Genomic DNA, 24073 nt, shown 5'->3' with positions numbered 1-24073 from the left:
TAATAAATAATACCTTTAATCAGTACATCTTGTTAAGTAACTGCAAGTTGTTACAGACTCTGGATTCTCAGTAGGAATTAATCTTTTTTCTGCATGGTGGATATAAATAAGCAAAAACGGAAGTGTTTTGGACTGTGGACATGAACTGAAATTGCAGTCAATTTACCCTTAAAGGTCCAAGCTGGAAACTGCAGCAGTTCAGAACTGATTCATCACTTGATTACCTTAAAGCCTTGCCCAGACATAAGGAAGCTCTCCCAACATAAAGAGAATGACCATACCAAGCAGGGAGCTAGGATGTTTTCATGTATTTCGGTTTGCTCTCAAGGTCTCTAACTTAAGCTGCGTAGTGTTGAAGTTTTCCCATCTGAAAATATTCCCCATACTGAAAAACTTATCCAATACCTGTTACTGTTGATCTTAGAGAATTTTTTTACAATAAGAGTGGAAAAGTACTGGCCCAGGTTGCCCAGAGAGGTGGTAGATGCCCCATTCCTGGAAACATTCAAGGCCATGCTAGATGGGGCTCTGAGCAACCTGATCTGGTTGAAGATGTCCCTGCTCATGGCCAGGAGTTGGACTAGATGAGCTTTGAAGGTCCTTTCCAACCCAAACTATTCTGTGATTCTATGGTTATACCTAGAAGTAGCTTGACATAGTGAATACATCCCAAACTGACATAAGTAAGACACAGACTCACTGAGGCAAACTAGGCCAAGAAGAACAATGAGGGTTGCACTGTAGGGGGGCTGATGTTGCCAAAAACACAAGAGGGGTTGTTCAGGCAAAGACTCTTTGGCAGCATGAGCTGGTACCCAGGAGCACCAGGCACAGCCACGGGGATCCATCAAAAGGTGAGTTTGGCAGCCCTGAGCAGGATGTTGGCAGAAACGCAGCCTGTTCCAGCGAAGCAGACTAAACAGAAGGAAAGAAGATGAAAAGAGGGCAGAAGTGCAATCAGGTCTGAGTGTTGGCCAACACCAAGGAAGCTTCCATCTGAGCTGGCTGGACTTGGCCCAGGGATTCAGAGTCTCAGGACTTCCTTCTGTCATTTCTGCATCTAGGTTTCTACTCAGAATAATGTATCATCATCTGAAGCACCAGCTACATTACCTTTGTGAAATCTTATCAAGGATCACATACACTACAGAAAGACCTTCTCATACCAGACAGATCTAAAAAATCTCCGAAAATGGTTGTAAAACCTACTGTGTCAGTGGCATGATGCCTATTTCCAAATCAAAGCACTAATTCTCATCTCTCCTCAGATTTGCCATTCACGTTTGTGTTTCACGCCTTTGACATATTAACCATAAATACAAGTTCACTGATGATTTTCAGACTTTGGCTTTGTACTGATTCCTAAGAAGAGAAAGTTAAACTGAGACATACCACATCCTTGTGAATTTGGAGCTACTTTCCCAGGAGATGAAGTTCTTCGAAACCCATTGCTACATCCTAGCTTCACAGTCGGAGACAGATCAAACTCTTCATCCCGTGGAAAATCAACGACAGAATCTGCTAGGAATTGCTTGGAGTCCAAATGGAGCAGAAAATAACCACCTTTAATCTCATTCATAAATGCTCCAATGAGGTTTTCTCCAACAATTGCATTTTCTAAAGGGGAAAAAATACAATGAAACAGCATAAAGATACTCTGAATATGGGAATGGATAACCACACAGAGACTGATGAACTCTATGTTAAAAACATGGGCAGATACAGAAATACAGCCATGTTAGCAAACAGCAGAAAATAATAAATCTGTAAAGTGTCTGTCAGATTAAAGTCCTAATGTCAGTATATGTAGAGGGTGCTAAAGAAACAAGCAGAAAAAAAAAAAAAAAAAAAAGAATATTCAAAAACTAAAGCATCAGAGAACAAAATTGAATTCTGAATTACAGAAATCCAGGAGATGAAAGCCAGGACTATCTGACATTCAGATTTAATTTATTCCTATTTTTTCAATGGGTATCATTGGCATATTTTCCAGCATTTTGTTGGTTTGTTTTTGATGGTCAGCATCTGTAGCAACATAATAATCACCTTCCATCATACTACTGATACTCAATGTACCCGCCTATGCAACAGTCATGCTCTTTACGATTGCTGAAGCGGGTGTTTAAAGCTGGAAAACAGTTAATATCTTTCCTATTCTCTACGTTATTGGTTGCACAGACAGCTTCCCTTTTGATGATTTGTGCAAGGATAATTTTCAGTGCTAGATCAAGAGTGTATTCCCCAGTCTGGCTGGACCAAAAGTGCTACAAGAACAGTGTTCCCAACAGATTGTGTTTGCTGTCACATTCTGTTCAGCCCTGTAGGCTTTTTGGCATTGAATGAAACGTCTATGTGGTTTACTGCTTCAAATTTGCAAGACAAGGACCTTCTGTAGCTACAGGTGATGGGCAACCAAGCAAATGGGAAGTCCTGCACTCTGTAACTTTGAGTTTTGCAAGGACACCAACAACCTTAGATGCTGAATTTCCATGGGGAGGATGTTATATACACGCTGTACAAAGATGATTTATTTTGTGACTGATGTGTCCAAGGCATATAGCTGAGGGTACCACTGCCTTCTCATGTGGTACATTTCCCAACTTTGCACTGGAGCCCTGGGCTGGGTTTTCAGTTGTGTGAGGAGAGAATTTTACAGCCAGGTACACGGCTGTAAACACACAGAACAGACTGTACCCTTGCAATGCTTTTTCTGAAGTATCATCCTAGGCCTTTGATACTGAAAGTGTAGGTGCCCTTTTCTGTCAGAACGTTGCTCTGTAGCTGATTGCTGTTGTGTAGATGTCACTTCTCCCTTTGGAGAAGAGGGACATGAGATTTTTACACTTAAGAGCTACAGTGAACATACTTTGCATTAAAGCTGACAGCTGTGTCCTAATGTTCTCAGTGCTCTGTTTCCTCCAGCTTTGAGCTGCTTATCCTTCTGCTGCACTGACACATACTATAACCAACAAAACAGCATTTAGTTTTGTTCAACTCCAGTCCAAAACGATACTTAGCTCATGAGGAAGTAATTGGAGATCAACATATAACCAACAACATTTTGCAAATATTTTGCCAGAGATTGTCTCATAATTGAAAGCAGGAATAAGCAGATTATCCTTTTATTCACACAAATATCCTTCTGAATTGTCTAGTGACTAGATGTATCAGAATTAAAAATAACCTTGAAATGACAGCTGGAGGGAATTACCATGTGGAAAAGAAGCAAACAGTCAAATCAGTAAGAACTCATTTAGGTTTTTTTGAATTTCCTTTAGTCTAAAATGTTTCCCTGTATTGAAAAGTTCTTAACACTGTCACCAAATGTGGCCCCCCTATGACCACAGCAAGTATCCATGCATGCATAGTATCCTTTACATTCAGAGTATATAAATGAGTGTTCAACTGCAGTATACATGTTCATGCACTGCAAATAGACAAGTATGTCCTGGAACATCTCAACAAACAACAATTCAGTGCCTGCCACAAACTCACTGGTAATGTCTTACACAAGCTGCCTTGGTCCAGCCCTTCCAGCAAGGCTGGCCAGCTTGGGGCCACACTTCCCTGCTGACATGGGACCAAGTGTCTGGTCCAAGATGAGCCTCCTGGGACCTTCAGCATGCTCTAAAGCGTGGCAGATACAATAGTGCTACCCTCATTTTCCTCCTGTTTTACTGCATGATTTTGGCAATCCAAGCTACTACACATCTCATACATTGTTTGATTTACTGGAAGTTCTTACTAAACATTTATCCGAGGCCTGGTATATGTTTAGGGACTTACACTTCTCAGGGGACAATACATCTTTTCATATACAGAAATATCCTATAAATTGCTACATTTTGTGTTATGTAGTGGGAAGAAATCTGATTTAAGATTTGATGCTGTTGAATGAAACACTAATTTCAATAGGAAAGGGATCATACCATTACCTGGAGTTTATATTGGCCAAATGAGAAAGTGAGAGAAAGGAGAAAAACAAAAAAAATCGTTTTGTTGTTGTTGTTTTCTTTTAAGAAAATACAGACTTCAAAGACACAGCTTAAAATACTGTTTGCATAGTTCAGGGATTTGTCTCCTCCGGTCTCACTGATGGGGACTGTTTACTATGTGTTCATCTACCAAAAGCCCATTTTTGGAACCCCTAGTATTTTTTGCCTGTTGAACACAAAAGATACAAACTCTGGAAGTATTCCCCAATGTTTTGGAGCTGAGGTCTAAGCTATAAAGCCAAATGGCATAAGAGCCTTCAGGAAGGATTTTGCACAGCCTCAGATTTCAGTACATGAAAATATCTGCAAGAAAAGAAAAGCAATCAAGCATTCACGAGTGATTTAGTTTTGAGGCTCTCCGGTGGGAACATGTGCACACTTCTGGTTTGCAATTTTTTTCTCAGCTACTTCACAGGAGGAAAAAGAAAACTTCTCATTTACCTGTAAAGAAGCTAGGAGAAGAACAAAGCTATTTTAGTGACGCCAATTTTCAAATCAGAGAGCCAATTTGCACCTCAATCAGAAAGACTTGAAGCTGTTTGTAGAAGGCAGTGGAAGCTGACGGTGTCAAGAGGATACAGAAACCAGGTTCTGCTCTGCCTCATCTGAAACCATTCAGTCATTCCCTGAAAAGCAATTTTAGTACTACTGGGAAACTACAGTGTGGAGAGTGTAAAAAAAGTAATGCCCCCCAAGGGGAACACTTTTAAAAGTAAAGCTTAGCATAAAACCAAACACACTTCTACTTTGATCCACCTTCTGCAAACTGCTTCAATATTCATGTTTCCCTTATAATTTGGAGCAACCTAATGGAAGTAAACATAAACAGATTGTAAAGCCAGGAACCACACGACAACTGCAGCTGCTCTCTGTGACCTGAACACTTTTGGATTCGGTTTTGATCAGGCAAAAAGTGCTGTAGGGCACACACCTCCCAGTCCCAAAGTCAGAGGGAAGAACAACGGCAGCCAGAGTTATTTATTTTTGGTGCTGGGAAAACCACTGCAAAGCAGTAAAACTGGAGAAAAAGTGGCACAGAAGGCATTTGACTTTGGGGTATGACTTTTATGTCTTTTATTTTAAAGGGAAACACTGACTATTTTGAAAGAAGTTACATGATCCCTAATTCACTCAGAGACCCGAGTGGAGATCTGCAAGTCCATGGTCCCTGCATAATTGCTCTAGGACTTCCAAGGTAAGGGTCGTCCTGTAGTGTCAAGTGTAAATAAATAAAAAAATGGGGGAGTGAGTGCAAAAAAAAAAAAAAAAAAAAGGAAAAATAAAAAAAACTTGGAAGAAATTAGCTGTATTTTTGGCAGTGTGTGAATTGTGTTGCTCTGAGTCCAGTCAATAAGGAACACAATCTTTTTCACCACTGAGGACCTGCCTAAGGAAGTGAACATCTGGGGCTGTTCCGCCCATGTCCGATAAAGCAATTTTCAATCGCAGTTAGGGAAGCTGAGGCAGTCCTATCTGAAAGAAACATTCAATCATAGCTCCTTTCCACTGTGCACTCACAGCCTGAAAAGATAAATATATCAACAGCAAAACCAGTACCTTGTTAGTGCTTCCTAAGAGCAGACATGGGGAAGCAAAACAATCAAAAGCAAAGCAGGATTAAATCACAGAATCACAGAATCACAGAATGTTAGGGATTAGAAGGGACCTCAAAAGATCATCCAGTCCAATCCCCCTGCCAGAGCAGGAACACCCAGATGAGGTTACACAGGAAGGTGTCCAGGTGGGTTTTGAATGTCTCCAGAGTAGGAGACTCCACAACCGCCCTGGGCAGCCTGTTCCAGTGTCTGTCACCCTCACTGATAACAAGTTTCTTCTCAAATTTAAGTGGAACTTTTTGTGTTCCAGTTTGTACCCATTACCCCTCGTCCTATCATTGGTTGTCACCGAGAAGAGCCTGGCTCCATCCTCCTGACACTCACCCTTTATATGTCTGTAAACATTAATGAGGTCACCCCTCAGTCTCCTCTTCTCCAAGCTAAAGAGACCCAGAAATATCATAGGAAAAAACCAAAACAAAACAAAACAAAAACCACCAAAACCAAAACTTACCAATATCATGTAAGTCAGGGTGCGAAGCTGCCGGGATGTTTTCCAGCTGAGTCCTCCACGTGACGTTCACCCCCAGGCGATCCACACTCAGGCATTCAACATAGACAGTGGAATCATCACAGACAGAAACTGAGCCGGTATCTCCAAACGCATTTACCTCAAATTCAAAATCAAATTAAACCACCATTAGTCAACCTGAGAACTTTCTAGTTCCTCTATTCATTTGCACCATTCTATGCTCAAAGGAAACATTTTCAAAGGGCTCTGTAAAAACAAAGGCAGAAGTAGTAAAAGATAAGTTTAGGAGGTCTCTTACTCAAATCAAAGGGCTCTCTTTCATAAAAATATATTTTTACTAAATGTCGAATTGATGTGATATAACTTCTATTGTTACCATTAATCTGATCTGCTGATGTGGGGTCAGTGAGACTAAAGATCCTATTTTCCCAGCCTTCCATATGAGAATGCTGCCAATCCTGACAGATTTCATGGAATTTTCTGCTCTTCTACCTCTCGTGAACAGGCCAAAAAAAACCACAACAAAACACAACATACCAAACAAAAAACCCCGGCAACAATAGAGAATAAGGAATTGAAATTACCTGGAGGTGACATAAACCACGAGCCTTCAGCTCATCTGAAATAAGTATCTGGAATGCCTGAAGTAATCCAGAGTAGTCAGAACTACATGTCCTCTCAGGCGGTAGCAGCAGTTGAAAGTGTGTTTGAGCTTGGACTGTCTGAAATAATTGGAGCTCTAAAAATTAAGTAGAAAGGGCATTTAGTAGCCTCGGTATTTAATGTATGAGTTTCAAAGTTACTTTGAGAAAAGATAGCATTGATTTGGCATTTTGATCTTGCATCTATAATGTCTCCCCACTTCTAGGTGAAAGCAATGGAGTTGTTGGTAGTAAATAATAAGCAGCAAGAGACATGCTTGATAAATACATATGTTGTGCATTAGATTAAAAAAAATATTATATGGTTATAATAAAGAGATATTTTACACTGGAAAACTAACAGAAGGATGAGGAACAATCTGCATCATTAATGATGATTTTTTATAAGCCTTCACAGATAGGAATTCCCAGACAACTTGATGACAGCTGACTTTATGCCAATACTTATAAAAGAAACAGGAAGACAGGAATTATTGACTTGTTAAATTCTGCATCTCTTAGACACAATCATGAAAGAGCTTCTGTTTAAAAAGCGATTGAATGGCTAAAGCAATTAATACTAATTCAATGTACCTTCAGAAATATAGCTTGCCAAATTAACTGTTTTAAGAGAGAATAAATTTGATTGCATAATAATGACATTGACATGGAGATATACAAAGGCCTTCCAACTTTCTGATAGCAAACCAAAATGGCACAAGTAATAAAAATTGATGAAAAATCCATAAGCTCATCGGTCACAAAATTAAAATCTATTTAAGCCAGTTTTTAGTCAGAAAAAAAATGTGCAAATATCTTCTCTGCACTGGAGCTACACTATCCCAGGCTTCACAGAGGGTTTATTATCTCAGATTCAGCACAGCAGTGATGCTGTCATGCCACCTCCAAACAGAGCTGGCTCTTATCCCACCAGCCTGGAGAAGCAGCAGAGCTCTCCCTTCAGGGCGCATTTTGTTAGGACAAGGGGTGATGGTTTTAAACTAAAGGAGGGGAGATTCAGGCTGGACATGAGGAAGAAATTTTTTACAATGAGGGTGATAAAACCCTGGCCCAGGTTGCCCAGAGAGGTAGAAGCCCCATCCCTGGAGACATCCCAGGCCAGGCTGAACGGGGCTGCGAGCAACCTGATCTGGGTGAAGATGTCCCTGCTCATTGCAGGGGGGTTGGACTAGATGACCTTTGAAGGTCCATTCCAACCCAGACTGTCTTATGAATCTATAATTCCACGATTGACCTCCTCTACAGACTCTTGCAGCATCACCTACAAGTGTCACTGCTGGAACACAATACCCTGTCCCTCACACACATAACAGGGATGGGAAAGCCTGGGAAGCATCCAAGGAGAACCATGGGTGGCACCAGAGGACACAAACACCTGCTTCTTCCTGCAAGGCACAAAGTCCTCTATCTGTTTAGTTTATCAGAGAGTAGTTAAGAGATGACTTAAGCACAATCTCTAAGTGTACACATAAGGAACTGGAAGTAAGGTTTTTCAGAGCGTGGGTAATTATCCATTGGAACAAATTACTAACTGTTTTGGTAAGTTATCTATTATCATGAAATTTATTCAATTGCCTCCAGATATACTGGGAATTTTTTCTCTCTCCTTAAAATCATGTTCTATTTCAAACACATATTACTGTGGGAAGTCCTGAGCTTGTATCAGACTGAGACTCACTCTCCTCTGTCCTCACAAAGTTAATTAACTAGCATCAGGCAAACATGAAAGTTACTTCATGAGATGCTACAAAACCCTAGCAAACATGATTACAGACAGGCAAAAATCTCAGTCTGAAATTTAAAGTTTAAAATAACTTACATTTGGAATAAAAGACCTGGGGTACAACTTGAATGTGTCAATCCAGCAGTTAACAGAATGGGCTTAACCCAGTTTGCACTTTGCAAAGTTAAGCACGGCTACGAATTGCTGTTTTGATCAGAATGTATCAATATTTGAAATAATTGAAAAAGCCAACATTAATAGCCAATTACATGAGCTCTGAAATAGAAAACTGATTCTTCCAAGATTTAAAGTTCTGTTTTTTTCTCGAAAGAAAAATGGTTTAAAAAACACCTCAAGTCAGCCAAAGACAACAATAATCCTAAAGAACAGACTGCTGCAAAAAGATGCAGCAGTAACAGTGACTTGATTATGCAAATAAACAGTCAAGCTCTGCCAAACTCAAACATCTGGCACTCATCTGTTCTTCCAGGACTAAGTGGTTCCAACAGAACCACTTGACAGTGCCAGCATCTTTTAACTTGCAAAGAAAATCTGCATATAGATTGAATAACTATTTATAACTATATTATTACAGAAAAGCAGGACTGTTTCTGGCATAGCAACCAGCCAAGAGGCAAATACAAAGATGGCAGAAGACGGGGCTAATCTTCTACACTTAATTTAGCAACTCCCATATAACTGTTGTGTCCTATTATCATCACTCACACAGTAGCTTCACGATGAAAGTGCATTTTTGTACATCTATTTACATTGCTCTGTGCCCTTCCCATCCCCCTGTGGTTCAGACGTACTCTGGCAGGCCTGATAAAGTGGGGCGGCTGAGACCCATCGACGTCGCTGCACATCACACTGAAACGACGTGCTGGAAGAGGAGCTGTAGAAGCCCTGGCGACACACCAGCCAGCACTGCTGAACACTTGAGGCTTGCCCAGAAACGTTTTCACAAAATACAGCTCCGTTGGGAACAGATGAGGCACCGAATGGCAGAGCACACTGCGGACCTTTGGGCACAGGAGAAAGGGGATATATTAGTTGCAAACCATGAAGCACTTCTAGTAAAAAGTCCACATAAGCCTCGTACCAACAGACGAAACCTGGACAACACTCGGCACATTTCCCACTCCTCTCAACTTGGATCTGGTTCAGTGTCAGCATGGTTCAGTTTACTAAAGCTGGTGAAAAGACACATATTGACTTTGATGGGTAATGCAATGGGTCCAGAAAGCTACGTGCGTGGTTTATAACAACAGATAAGTTTAGAACTTTCATGAATAAATTTAAGCAGGAAATGAGAAGGAAGTTTCCAACCATCAGCAGAACAAGCCTTTAGAAAAGATGTCCACTGGAAATCACCAGGTCCGAAAAAAATATCTCAGTTCTCTTTAGGGTCACATTTGAAAACTTTAAGATCAGGAGCTCACGACTGTGATGTGTTCAACAGCACCAGGATATTTCTGGTGACCCAGCAGGTCCTTAACAGTAGTATACAGCTTCAGAGTTGGTGCACAAAGTTTACCCTATTGACTCACTCTACATCAGTACAGTTATTTCAACCCTGCTAGCCCTCTGTAACAGACTGTTATAACAGACAAACTACAATGTTAAGTAATCCGTACTAATCAGTACACACCAACTGCTTCACTTGATATTAGCCAAATCTCAACCTAGTTACTGAATATATCTAGTAATAATTAAACACTTATGAGTTCTGGAGAACTCATAGGAAGAAAAAACAACTTCCTCACTTAGAAATAAATATGAAGATAGAGATGTTCTCATATAGTACAATGCACTTGGTTGCTGTATATATAGATCATTTTCCAAATACCAATGCTCAGATCAGTCCCAACCTCCATAGTCATTGGAGAAAGGCAAACATTGCTGGTGCTTCATTCTAAGTAGCCTTTCTCTCCCCTTCTGATGGAGATATGGAGATTAATTCCTTAACTTAGCAGCCACTTCAGTTAAAGCTTAAAACGTTGCAGGATGAATCTGAGATCCAATGTGCACAGCACATCCTTGTTTTACAACCCTGAGAATTTCAATGCCAAAATAAAAGACTTTCATATTTGTCTCTCTGAATTGCCAAATGTATTTTTTTCCAAGTCCCTTCTATAGCATCTTTTCTGCAATAACTCTGTAAATGGGGCCCCTATATCCCTCCTCTTCACTCACTGACACTGTACCCCATCTCTTCTTCAGTAAAGGTGGAAATGTGGCATCGTTGCTTAACAAATTTTTAATAAACTTCTTGAGATTTTAGGACCAAAACATATAATGTAAAAAAGTAACACTTATCCTGACCAATGTGGACTATTACACAAGCACAGAATCATTTTCATTTGAAAAGACCTTTAAGATCATTGAGTCCACCATTATATGTAAATTAATCTCTCTTTATATAAAGTATATTAAAAACAGTGTATGCTCTCTTTATTGCTCTAACACATTTCTATAGTCAGCAAGTCAAATGCATTCTCAGCTATATGCTGCTACACTCTTTGGCTATCAGTTCCAATGAGAGCTGGTGTGCGAACTAGTGAAATAATCAGCCCCCAAAACATGAGTGATGGACGGTTTTCTGCTGTGGTTCACAGGTTTCGGTTCACAATCAGTAAATGTATCCCTTTTACACATGTCAGCTCATTCGCTATCATTATCAAGCCTGCACCTTTTTGTCATTCTTCTATTTCTGCCCCACTTTCTCAGTCCTGTAAGAGTGAATCAGAATCCAAAGACTGACACTTCTTTCATAGGTGTTTCTAATGATTTCTATAAGCAAATCACCTTCTCTGGAAGACTTTCTCCCTCCACTCAGAGCTGTGGAATGCGAGGATGACTATGGCAGCTGCATCGAGGACTTCTAGGATACTCGGCATCATCTCTATGGTGCATGTCAACTAGAAAAAGCTGAATTCTACCTCTGATGGAAATGATTAAGCTAATGAAAACCTCATTGCATGCACTGAGCACTGTGAAGTTATTACTTGCTGTTTACAGCTGTCTGTTCTGATGTTGGAGGAGAAGCTTATCATATTTTTCCACCACAACAGCTTATTTTGCTGATAGTCAAGATCTCCAAGATAGTGAGACAGAACTGCCTTCTCTTTTTCCTGAACAATTATTAATATTAGTCAATCCCAGTACTAGGCTGGAAAGACTGAGGGGAAAAATGACTTTTGCTTCTCTATTCTTACACAATAACTAAGTTGTTTAGAATAAAAAATTCCATTGTTAGTTCAAAATCCAGGAAAATCATTAAAGATTATTTCAATGGTATTTCTATGCAGAAAATAACAAAAAGCTTTCATTAAAGCCAGGTTTCCACTATATTTCTAAAGCAGTTCACTCTCTCAGTGCAGTCTTTTAAAAAAGAAAGGTCATTAATCATTCAGTCACTATTTCCTCTAGCAAAAGTACAGCATTACACGATCCCAAGAAATATCAGATGTGAATGCAAAATGTAAAATTAAATTAGGGGCATAGTTTAGGGCGCACCAACACCCTCCTTCGAACATATTCCATAAGTTCCCTTGGAATTTAGGGAAAAATGTAGAAAATGAGATTTCCTGGAGAGAAGAAGATGTCAAGGACTTAACATTTACAACTAGTTCTGACTTTTCTCTGGACTGCTAGAAATGTTTCCACTTTTCCCTGTTCAGCTTCAGAGTCTATGGGAAAATCAATCCAAACCGCTGAGTGTTGGGTCTCACACTGAGTTCCTACACCTGGTCCAAACAAAACAAAATCACTCAGCCCCATGTCCCACAGAGATACTAGTCCATAACTAGCCCTCAGTACTCCTGCGCTGTCTTTCCTAAGACATTGACCTGTTGAAAAGGGTCCAGAGGAGGCCACCAAGATGATCAGAGGGCTGGAACTCCTCTCTCATGAGGACAAGCTGAGACAGTCGGGGTTGTTCAGCCTGAAGAAGAGAGGGTTCTGGGGAGACCACATTGCAGTCTTTCAGTGCTTAAAAGGGGCATATAAGAACAATGGAGCCAGACTATTTAGCAGGGCGTGTTACAACAGGACAAGGGGTAATAGTTTTAAACCAAAGGAGGGGAGATTCAGGCTAGATATGAGGAAGAAATTTTTTACACGGAGGGTGGTAAAACACTGGCACAGGTCGACCAGAGAAGTGTTGGATGCCCCATCCCTGGAGACATCCCAGACCAGGCTGGACGGGGCTCTGAGTAACCTGATCTGGGTGAAGATGTCCCTGCTCATTACAGGGTAGTTGGACTAGACAAGCTTTGAAGGTCCCTTCCAACCCAAACTGTTCTATGATTCTATGGTTCTATAACCTGAAAGCAGGAAGGCAGCAGCTCTGTACTTGTTAGACTGATCAGCTCTGCTTCTCTGAAGAGCTAGAATCTTGTATTGGACTCCTATGCTGACATGGCTACACCACCCCAGCTCTGGAGCCAATCTCTTTAGAACTCATCTCCACACAACTCCACACTGCATGGGGCAGATACAACCCTGGCTCTCCTTGTGGCTTCTCGTGAAATCCCATCCACATAGCTCTCTATCAGTACAAGAGAGTTCAAAGAAAATGATGTTGGTGGTAGTTTCCAAGTTGGCTGAGGAGCTATCTAATTTATTATGTCTTACAGCCAGTTGGGCTGACACAATCAGGTATTTGGTTGGTGAGCATGTGTTGCTCTTTATTTAGCAGAATCACAAAAAGGAAACAGAAGCAATTTCTTATCACATGGTCTCATTTTCATAAATCTGCCAACAACTGTCATTTAAAAAGAAGACAAAAACTATGGAAACATTTGTGTCCTGCAGGTACTAGTTGAAGGTTTTCTTTTAAAAAACATCTCTAGTTTCCACTAATCATTACACTTTGGAGCAGAGCCTCGTAGAAAGATTAATTTGCCTTGTTCCACTTCAGTGATGGGAAATGTATGAAGGCCCTTGCAAATTAAATTTATCCAAATTTCTCAGATTTGGACATCTCACTTGAAACAAATGAATTCCAGTGCTTCACAGCTCCAGTCATGCAGGAAATACCCTGTGAATAGGTAGTGTTTTGGCACATCCTTTTCACAACTCTGGTCACAAGTCAAGAGTAGGAATGGCAGAAACACACATTTTTCAAATTTTATTTCAGCCAGTTGAATGGCTTTCAAAGCCAGAGCCAGCTCAGACTGGAACAGGTTCAAATTTGTAGCAGGCTGTCCAGATTGACTTTTTAGCTAAGTTAAATAGCTCAACTATGATTTAACCAAGTTTATGAATAAGGAAAAATCGAAGATTCATTCCCTTCTCCTTTCACCCTGACAAATCACTTGAAGAAAACCAGATATAATGCCCAGGTAGGTCTGAAATCTGCTGTAACACAAAAATAGCCATAGCACTTGCGCAAAACTCTCTGTAAAGGTCTAGACAGAAAAAGTTTAAACACGATTAAATACTGGAAAAAATTAGGATCTAAGCCAAGTTCCAGACCTGGACTTGCCCAGAAGCAACACGACTCAAGCAAGAACTCACTTGCACATGCAGGTCTTCCCCCACTTATTCGTGTCCCCGGCACCTCTTCTCCATTGTCAAAGACACACCAGCAGCTCTCTTGATCCTGGCTGCACTGGACAGGTGAGAACGACCCGTCGTCCCCTTCACATTGTGGGATGTAGCCTTTGCCAGCTTCCCGTAAACTGGTTTTAGACTTCAGCATATTACAGAAACTAGGACCTTGAAAGAGAGAAATTCATTGCAAGAATTGAAGACAGCAAACTGATCATCTGCAGATTATACTAACATACAGAATTGTCCTGAAGACTTTCATAGCAGTACTTTCAGCCTGGCTTATCAGAAGGAAGCAATTAAGTGATCATGAAATCATAAATAATTTGAAGCAGTATAGAAATGGAAAATTCTACTTTCACTAGAAAAACCACTTTTCTAAATATTAAAGTGCAAGTTACATGGGATTGCATAGATAAAATTGTTGAAAAAATATTGATATTTATTTTGCATTTATATCTCTTTTTTTTTTCCATGGATTTGATAGTGTATCATTTAGATGTTGATATTTTAAATAAAAAAAAATAATATTTTTAGTAAGAATTTTTGAGCAATATCATTTTAAATGTAATAATATGCTTATTTACATTTTTAAATAGTCAAAATGTTCCAGTTTTATACCTTCAAAACTGGAAAGAAAACCCAACCATGAAACAGCAATATTTATGATCTCCTATAAACGAATAAAACAGAGACATGAGCATGTGGAGCCACACAAGAAGATCCAAAAAGTTCACTCTGAATCTGAGACAAAGTTGGTTCTTACTGTTCTGTTCACCTGTGTCAGATTAAGCTTGTAAACCTGTATTACAAAAAATTATTCAATTAATTCCTCAGTGAATGTAGTTATTTATCCCACATCAGGCCTGTTCATGGACTTCTATCATTAGCCCATCCATAAGAGAAAGAAAGCGGACTTGCTGGGTCAGATGAAAGTTCTGTCTAATTCACTATCCTCTCCTGAGTAATTATGTCCTCTGTTACTGATATTGTGACAGAAGGCTTGCCTAACTCCAGCAGATTATTTTCCCAAATTTTCCATGGGAGATGTTGGGCAGAGAATCACTAAGGAACTGAAGAAACAGGGGGAGCAGAACTGGAGGCTCTTGGGCAGAGCCTATGCACAGGCTCCAATAGGGCATCTCTGTTCCTACAAGCAGGGATTCTTCAACTTTTTGGATCTACCATCTCCTGTGATACTTCAACAGTTACTCTGTCTTTATTTGAAGACAGTGAAAAGGTATTATAGATGTAATTGCATTCCACAAAGCAGTTGAGGACCATGTAAAATGGTCTCACTTTCTGCACATGGCCCTGTTCCCACAGTTCAGGATTCACTGTCTTAAAAACTCATCCATAAGCCCAAAGAATTTCCTATAATGGTAAGAAATGGAAGGCAAAAAAATGCATAGAAGTCTGTCCATCAGTTTGTCTAGGCTGATAGCTTTCTGGTATTATGAAAGTAAAGTACAATTATTTTCAGATACCCTTTCAACAATGATGTGCTTGTATCTACCACGTCACTGAGGAATTAAACTGTAAGCTCCCCATGTTTTCACAGGTATCATTCTGAAAGACGAAGTACATGTGCCAAAGAGCATGAGATATTGCCACTGTCTGTGGGTAAAGTGTAACTCACACTCAGGATTGCCATCCGAATCTTTGCTGCCACGCTGGAACACTTCTCCTGACACAGGATTTATGCACCAAGTATCTGTGTTGGATCTCTGCAGCACAGCGTATTCTCCTGTCTATGAAAAATCAATTACTTGTCATTGCAGAGCAATGTGTATTGGTAGAGACACGCCAGAATCCATATCCCAAAGCAGATAAAATATTTTATTATGTTTATATTTATTCATTAATACAACATGCTAAAAAGAAACAAGAAATATTAAAATATAGTTTACCTATTTTAATACACAGAGCAGACCCTGAGAGAAGCAGTATGCAGAACTGAAAGCCCATTGAGATGAAGTTCAGGTATAATCTTGGTTTAAAATGTCGGTTCCTTGACCATCTCAGGGCTCTATCCTGTTCACTGCAATGTTTTGAGAGCATCATGGACCCTATTTTGGGATACCTTCACCCACCTCCCTCTCATCCTGACATTCTCCCACAGCTCAAGAAGAAAGAGAACCCCAGATTCAGCCACTTAAGTTGTACCTTTTAAGCACAGCCCTGCAAAAGGACCAGGCAGAGCCACCTTGCAGGAGGGAAGCAAAGGCAGGGACAGAGCTGCCTAGTCCCTGTTTTAATCTCAAAATTATGTAAATTCTGCCTTATGCAGGGCAACATTGGCTGTTTGTTTTGTCTTATCTTTTTCTTTCAGGTTAATAGGAATGCACAGGGGATGCTTAAGGAGCATAGACTGGAACTGTACAGGCCTTTGCTTTGGTGTAAGCAACACCAGGGAGGTTTTGTTTCTTCCTCCCTTGGTCATGTTAAATCACCTCAAGGCAGTAGGGAATGAAGAGATCAGTTGTAGAGGCATCCAGCTTTGAGCCGCTCTGTCTCCAGCTGGAAATTAAGGCATTGGTTCGAGATCGCTGGCATGATGTCTGGCCTGTAAGAGGGAAAACATTCATGTATGTTAAAATAAATTCTAATAAAACTTAAGCTAAAGAAAGGGGTATACTCCCAGCTCCTTCACACATCTCCATTTGGCTCTGCTACCACCTAAGCAGGGTATTCTTGATTGGTGTTTGGTAACCACAGAATCACAGGATGGTTTAAGTTGGAAGACACCTCTGGAGACATCTGGTTGGACATCTGGTCCAACACGCCTGCTCAAGAAGGGCCATCAACACTAGAAGGTCTATTCTCAAATTGTGAAAGTTAAAATCACACATAGCAAAATTAAATTAATTAGCAAAACACGCACAAAATTCCTTTTTCATTTCTTGCAATGGTTAGAAACAAGCCTTGCTCCATGCATATCATACTAGAAATTTAAATAAATATTAAAATTTGTAAGAACAAATTTGTAAGACAAATATTTAGGAAGGAAAACCAACTGACATTTGGGAAGTTCTGCTGAGCGTGAGACCAAGGAATCCATGACATAACGTCCTCTCTCATCCACGCACCAGCAATGACCTGGCCAGGGAAGAAAAGCAGCTTTATTTCAGACATTGTTCCGCAGTGCGCTTTGTTGTGTACTGAGAAGAATTTAATCCTCAGCAGCGCTATAGAAAGTGGTCAGCAAATTTAAGTCACAGTTAATTCTGCTATCCAGAGATAAGCAGACCACACGTCAGAGCAGTGGTGAGAATGGAGACAGAGCAGTTCTGGTAAGATTCTTCCATTGCATCTCTAACCTGCAGCGTATCATCTACTTCCAGCAGTTTGGTATCATCCACAAACTTGCTGAGAGTGCACTTCAGTTCATCATCCTCATCATTAATGAAAGCATTACGCATTATGCAAGACCAGCCCCTGAACTGACCCCCGAGGAACACTACTAGCAGTGAGCAACTGAACATTGACTGAATTTTGAGCCCCAATGAGCTGCCACTTGAGACCTTCATCCAGCCAATTTTCCACCCATCTTGCAGATCACTTCACTTCTCTCCCATTTGGCTACAAGAATACAGGATTTCCATCTTTCTATGAGAATTCTGCTTAGTTTTTCTTTGCTCGGATAGCCCAGAGTACCTTGTTAGCAGAAATGTTGTTAGCTCACCTGTGCTCTCGTAGCACTGTGCTGGCTCCCAATTTCCCAAGCCATCACACTGTGGGATGTAAGGGAGAAATCCCAGCTGCGTTGCTTCCCCAGCAGAACGTTTTGAAGTAAAGTGACTCCGCCAGTAGAAATGCAAGACTATAAAAGATAAGTAAAAGAAATATATTAGTGTCCAATCTAAGAAGAGATATTTTGAATGTAGGTGTTTGTAAACACCTCATTGTTCCCTGCACTTCAGAAGGGAAAATAACAACTGCTGCAAGTACACTGAGGTTGGTAGGTGTCGAGATCTCATATATGCATGGTCTTATATATATCAGGCAATTGATATCAGCCATTGGGTTAGTAGGTTAATTACACTGATTAATGATATTTGCTGAGTTGTACTTCTTTTCCAGAGAAATTGAATATAACATAGAATACTCTTGCACAGATTCTGGCCATTAAGGTCTCATCCTTCTTCCACCTACCTGACCATGCAGCCAGCTGGAGAGCGTAGTCACTGCCCATTAACAGCTCCTCAGAGACCACCAGCTCCGACTCGTAGGGCCGAGCAGAACGTAGGAGGTCATTGTCTGTGAGCTGTATTCCCTTTGCCATCAAGTAGCTTTCTCCAAAAGGGAAGTGGGAACTATTTGATGCCAAAATGAGCTGCTCTGCCTCCTCCATAAATTTCATGGCTTTCTGCTTAACACCTTCACATATACCAGGACCTGTAGAATCAGAAGGTATTTAAATGCCTTTTACCTAAATCCAATAAGGATTTGCATACGAAAACTAGCTGGTCTTCTAATTAGCATCTTCTGTTTCCTTAAAAGAATGTCCTGAGCTGGGAGGGACCCGCAAGAATCATCAAGTCCAACTCCTGCCCCTGCATATGACAACCCCACAGTTCACACCATGTGTCTGAGGGTGCATTTGCTCCATTTTGAATTACTTAACAAAGCAAGCAAATGAGACTTATCAATGCCTAGCTATATAACCACAAGAGTCCAAGAGCACCAGGAATCACCCAAACATTCTCCAAGTCTTGGGCCAAAGAAAGGCCTGATGATTTCAAGCTACCTCCTTCTACAAATGGAGTTATTATGTCTCTACAGAGCTATCCCTCCTTCAATGCCATAAAAAAGTGGATAATGAGAAAAAAGAGTGAGAAAGGAAACAGAGGTTACACCCCTTGGGTCAAGAGTGGCAGCTGACACCGTCCTCTCCACACACCTACTGAGCTACTTGGCAGTTCAACACACTGGACCAGCTCAGTGAAAGCTTCTCCATGAAAATAACTCTCCGCTGATCTACTTTGTCCCCTTTATTCCACATCTGCCCACAAGACTGGCATCTCCAGCAGTCCTTGCTCATTTGGAAGTCTGTCATTCATTGTCTTGTCTCTTTCTCCCAGCTGGAAAATCACTATGTTGTCATGAGAATGGTTTTAGAGACTACATCTATAATATCAGTCATTGGCTGAAGTAACACCAAAGAGGGACCAACAGGTTTGGTAGAGATGTCTAGACAGAGTTTACCAAACTTTAGTGCTGGTCTCACTCTTTTCCTGGGGACTTCTAGGTGATACCTGTTACTCCTGACTCCATAAAAAACAGTAAAGAAAATTCCTCTTGCCTCATTTTAGGGCATTCTTGAAAGTCAGCTACATCCCAGTGTAATCATGAATTTTCCATACAACTCTTCAAAAACTGTTTCTAACTTCAAAGTGTCCTTTGTCATGTGGATAAGTATCTTCTGCAAAAGCATTACATGTCTAAATTCCAAATTATAATATCTACACAAACTTGATATGGAACTTTAGTCCTCCTTATTCCCAAAGCTGAGAGACCATTTATTTACAAAAAATGAGTTAGCCCAGCTCTGGTGGTCAGTGACAATGACAGTATTGATGATTTTTGCACCAAGCCATTGTCTCCTATCTCCCAGCACTTGAAAGGACTTTCCTCTTGTGGCATAAAAGCAAAGACCAGAAACACTGCTACTTACGTGACAGAAAGTCTCTTACTTACATGCTGGGACCTGATTCACTTCTGTCTTTGTTCCTTGCAGCTCTTCTCCTTTGTTGTCAACACACCAACAATCACGAAGTTCAAAGTGGTTTAATGGAGCACTGAAATCAGTGTACGGTCCTGGGTAATAGGTCAGCTGCTCATTCAGAAGCTGCCAGAATGTATATGGATCCAGTAAAATGTTCTCAGATGCATAGGTCACGTTTCCTTCCAGCACTTCAGGTGGGAGATCAGTGAAGGAGGAATACGTGGTGAACACTGGGAAGACATTCTGGTGCCCAGCCTCGTACAAAGCTTTAATAAAAGCTGAAAAGCCTTTGGAAGATGCCTCTTTATACCCAGTTATGATGTTCAATAGATCAGCAACGGGCAGGGCTTCACCTTCATTGTTCTCTGCAGTCCACCTTCCGTACCACTCAAAGGCTTGCTCAGGAGGGCCGCTGCACTGCACCTGCCTCCAGCCGCCTGCAGCATCGCACTGCGGGACGTAAACGCTGGAGAGCTGGGACTGAGCACCTGGATCCGACAGCATGACTTTCACAGCTTTTAAGAACTCCTGTCCGGCTCTCACTTGGCAAGCACTTGGGCCTGGGGAAAAGAAAAACATGTACAGCATATCTTATGAATGCACTGAAGGTATACAATACCCTCTGCCCCATTAGTACTATAAGCACCATTACTAAAACTTAGTCACTTGTCCCAATACTAACAACAATAGTTCTGGTCTGATATTAAGAGGCCCAATGCTCTTAAGCTCCTCTGTTGAACCACAGTAAGATTTCCAAGAGCATGTGAGCACTGAAAGATGCATATCGACACAGTTATTAAAAATATTTGAGCACATTTGGCATATGTAGTTCTTACTGGGGGGATACGTGTTTGGTGCTACTAACAAGCTATTTTCAGATCCATTTGATAATCTGGCTGTAACTTCTTATTCAGCCAATCCCTGCAAAAGCAACCATCTGAACAGTAGGATAATATTCATTTTATTTCCCCTTGGACCTAATCAGAAATTTCAGATTCTCTTGGCCTCTCTTCCTATTCTCCACCAAATATTGCAGCTGACTGTAAAAATACCACCACTCAAAATGCTGGAGTGAGTTTGTGTTGGAAGCCTTTTCTGCCATCTCTAAAGCCAAACTTTATTTTGCCACCAAGCAGCTTTACAAACATAGCAAAACACAGGAGCTCATCTCCTTTTGAGTACGAGAGAATTATGAACCTGCTTATTTTTGATTGCACTACAGATTGGTTGCTAGATATAAATGCCCTACCAATTCAGATAATTGTGGTAAATTCCCCACTACTTCTGCAAACTTCTGTTCAAAAAAGCTCCTTCACTATGTACCATTATCATCTGTTGGATACTTTGCTATTCATTCCAAAATGATAAGCAGGGCATTCTGTTGTTCTGTTCTCCTTGTTGATGTACTGTTTTCAGTTCACAGAATCTTGAAAGACAAATATCCCTAGCCTATGTGCTTCCTTCTTCCTTTGTACTACATTACTAGAAGGGCAGAAGAGGCACTTCATAGTCTATAAGCAAGCTGTAATGCCAAACTGATGTCTGACAAGTAATTTGTGACTCACTTTTCTGGCCTGACAATGTGACCTTTATGAGAAACCTATTAGCCTCACACACAATGTGACCTTTATGAGAAACCTATTAGCCTTTGAATCTCTTTCCTACATTTGGACCCCCGTGACATCCTATCAAGTTGAGGATATATTCTTGAGCTCAAAGACTAAAAGAGGTTCATGTTTTAAGGCACTGAAGCTCTTCAGGATGAGCCAGTGACTGTGCCAGGTGACTTGGTCCTGGAATTAAAAAGGCTTTTTCACTTGATATGAGTCACATTTAGTTACACAAATGCTCCAGGTCTCATGGGCATCAGGGATGTTATACACAGTAGCTACACACTTCAACAGAGGCAGATGCCAATGACATGCTCATTAACAAGGCAAGACTTAGGCTCCTGTTTTGTGTCCCTACACTAACCCACTGAAAGAAGAGAGGACTATCTTTAATACGTAGGATATCAAGGATTACATACACTGTATTTCCCACTATGTACACTGTATTTCCCTGCAACTGCAGGGCCGACTCACTTTCCTGTTAGGGGACAATATTGTTTGTGTACATCATCCATACATTTCTAGATAAAATCAGATATGAAGAAAGAAGTATGAAATTCCAACATAAGAAGGAAGCATCTTTAAGTTCCCAGTCTCTAGGACTTACATTGCATTGGCTTTCCAGCTTTTCCACTTATTCCTGGAATAGTCTTGCCATTCAAATCAACACAGAAGCAATTTGTTCCGTAACACTGGAGTGGCAGAAAGTCTCCATCCTCAGTGCAAGAGGGAATAAAAAGATCTGATCCCGCAGGCAGGGTTTGCTTCAAGTTTTGCAGGTTTCTCCTTTGTTTCTCACAATCAGTGGGACACCTTGGACGTTTGCCTGGAACTCTTGAGCCTGGAACTTCCTTGCCTGAAGTGTCCAAACACCAGCACTCTCCTGCATAGCACTGAACTTCCTCGTACCTCCCCTCCTTGGTGCAGGTTGGAACAAACAGGTCCCTTGGCTCCTCACCACAGTCTTTGGATCCCAGCGCTATTTTGACCACTTCACCTAAATCTTCAGCAATGCTTCTGGGGACAGAAATCACTTGTTGAAGAAACGTAAAGAACGCTGGTAGTTCCAGAACAGAGGAAAGGAATTTCATCTTATTCTGATTGTCCTGTAGAGTTACTGTGCGGCCAAAGTTGCCTACAAGAGGTTTACTCAAAATTGAGCTTTCCTTTGATACCTCAGCTAATTCCAGAAGGCTTTGGATGTTATCCCCATCTACCACATCCTCCTGCAAGAAAAACTGGCCAATGCTGTACTTCCCACTGGTGCCAAGTGCCCCGGTGAAGTTAAACTGGATCAAATTCTTCAGGAACCTTCCTCCAAAGAGGTTTTCTTGGAAACGCTTTGGATTGGCCGTAAATTGCAGTACCACTTCAGCCAGTTCCCTTGATGGGAACATCCCCGTGATGGCTTCACTAAGAGTGATTTCTAGCCCAGGAATCTGGCTGACATATGGGCTTTGTACAACTGGGGATGACAATCCAGAGTCCAGAAACAGCTCCTTGAAGTAGGGTGGGCAGGGTCTTGAGAAGCCAGATATTTTTTCTGATTGCATGTCTGGCGTGGAAAACAAATTGTGCTGACTGAAGTAGCCAGCAGGGCCATGAAAGATCCTCGACAACGCCCGTCGTCTCTCAGAGATGCACCCTTGCTCTTCACCTAGACAAAGATTAAAAAACATGCGAATTTTTGAACTTCCAAAACCTGTGACTCTATGGCTATTTTTCAAACAGTTTCAGTAGAAAACACATAAAAGTGCAGTTTATCTTGTCTCTGCTTCCTCAACTACGCACCATATACATTGATAAGGAAATATGAACTGTTGTTGAATATAGTCTATAAATAACATTTTCCAGTCAACAACACAAAGTGAAAGCAAATATTCCTTCACCACATCTGACTTTTCTGCTCTGTGGTATTTTTCTGGTTCTATTGTTTCCCAATGTAAAACCTCATTCCTGTTCCCATGGCTGAAAGAACAAACAAGTCTTTTCCAAATACTTTAACTCCCTGGTAGGATGTCTGCTTATAATGCAAACCTCCAGTGATGGAGGCATAATATGCGAACCTAAGAAAGAAACAGACTGCAGAAAAATGGAAAATTATTTTAACTAATGCCCACTAACAAGGAATTTATGGAGGCTTTCTACCTAGATCTTTGGTTTTCTAGCGAAGTGTTCATGACAAGAAGTTTCAAAATAAATTGTTAAAATTAGCAGTAATAGAGTGCTAAGGACCAGATGTCATTCACAAATGAGCTCCAAAGAAAAAACAAATAGAAAATTTCAACAAAAAGAGTCAAATGTCAGGGGACTGAGGGTACCAACAGTGGTCCTGGCCACCCACGTCCCGGGCCAAGCTAAGTCATAGGTGTTTCTGCACCCAGCTCCTTCCGTACATTCATAAACAGGTGGCAATGGCTCTAAGTTAGGATGCAACCACTGAAGAAGGACCTCAAAAGGCACCAAAAAAAGGAATTACTTGTTAGATAAAATACACTGAGAACAAAACAGACAGGATGGTTATGGCACTGACGGAATCTCTGGAACTCATGCAGCAGTTTGAACTGTGCCACAGGGTTACATTTCTTTGAAAAGTGGAAGAATTATAGAGAAGGGATGCAAAAGTAGCAGAATTATAGAGAAGGGATGCAAATGTATTTTGAGGACAGAACAGCTTTTCCAGAGAGACAATTCAGCTTGGACAAAAAATA

General features: G+C 40.8%; 1 protein-coding gene across 1 annotated transcript in view; it reads right to left on the bottom strand.

The window, feature by feature from the left end:
• Window positions 1-24073, bottom strand: part of TG (thyroglobulin) — a 164370-nt gene that overhangs the window by 124718 nt on the left and 15579 nt on the right. The window contains exons 9-20 of the mRNA XM_021298862.2: window positions 21970-23019; window positions 19725-20312; window positions 18180-18422; window positions 17710-17847; window positions 17046-17123; window positions 16478-16590; window positions 15664-15775; window positions 13992-14192; window positions 9281-9490; window positions 6668-6822; window positions 6066-6222; window positions 1393-1617 (exon numbers count right to left, since the gene is read on the bottom strand). Of these exons, the coding sequence (XP_021154537.2) occupies window positions 1393-1617; window positions 6066-6222; window positions 6668-6822; window positions 9281-9490; window positions 13992-14192; window positions 15664-15775; window positions 16478-16590; window positions 17046-17123; window positions 17710-17847; window positions 18180-18422; window positions 19725-20312; window positions 21970-23019 (3270 nt within the window). The remainder of the gene's footprint in view (window positions 1-1392; window positions 1618-6065; window positions 6223-6667; window positions 6823-9280; window positions 9491-13991; window positions 14193-15663; window positions 15776-16477; window positions 16591-17045; window positions 17124-17709; window positions 17848-18179; window positions 18423-19724; window positions 20313-21969; window positions 23020-24073) is intronic.

Source organism: Columba livia, chromosome 2 (assembly GCF_036013475.1).
Source record: "Columba livia isolate bColLiv1 breed racing homer chromosome 2, bColLiv1.pat.W.v2, whole genome shotgun sequence".
Classification (NCBI taxonomy): domain Eukaryota; kingdom Metazoa; phylum Chordata; class Aves; order Columbiformes; family Columbidae; genus Columba; species Columba livia.
The sequence above is the reverse complement of the archived record's forward strand: the minus strand, read 5'-3'. Positions and strand labels throughout refer to the sequence as shown.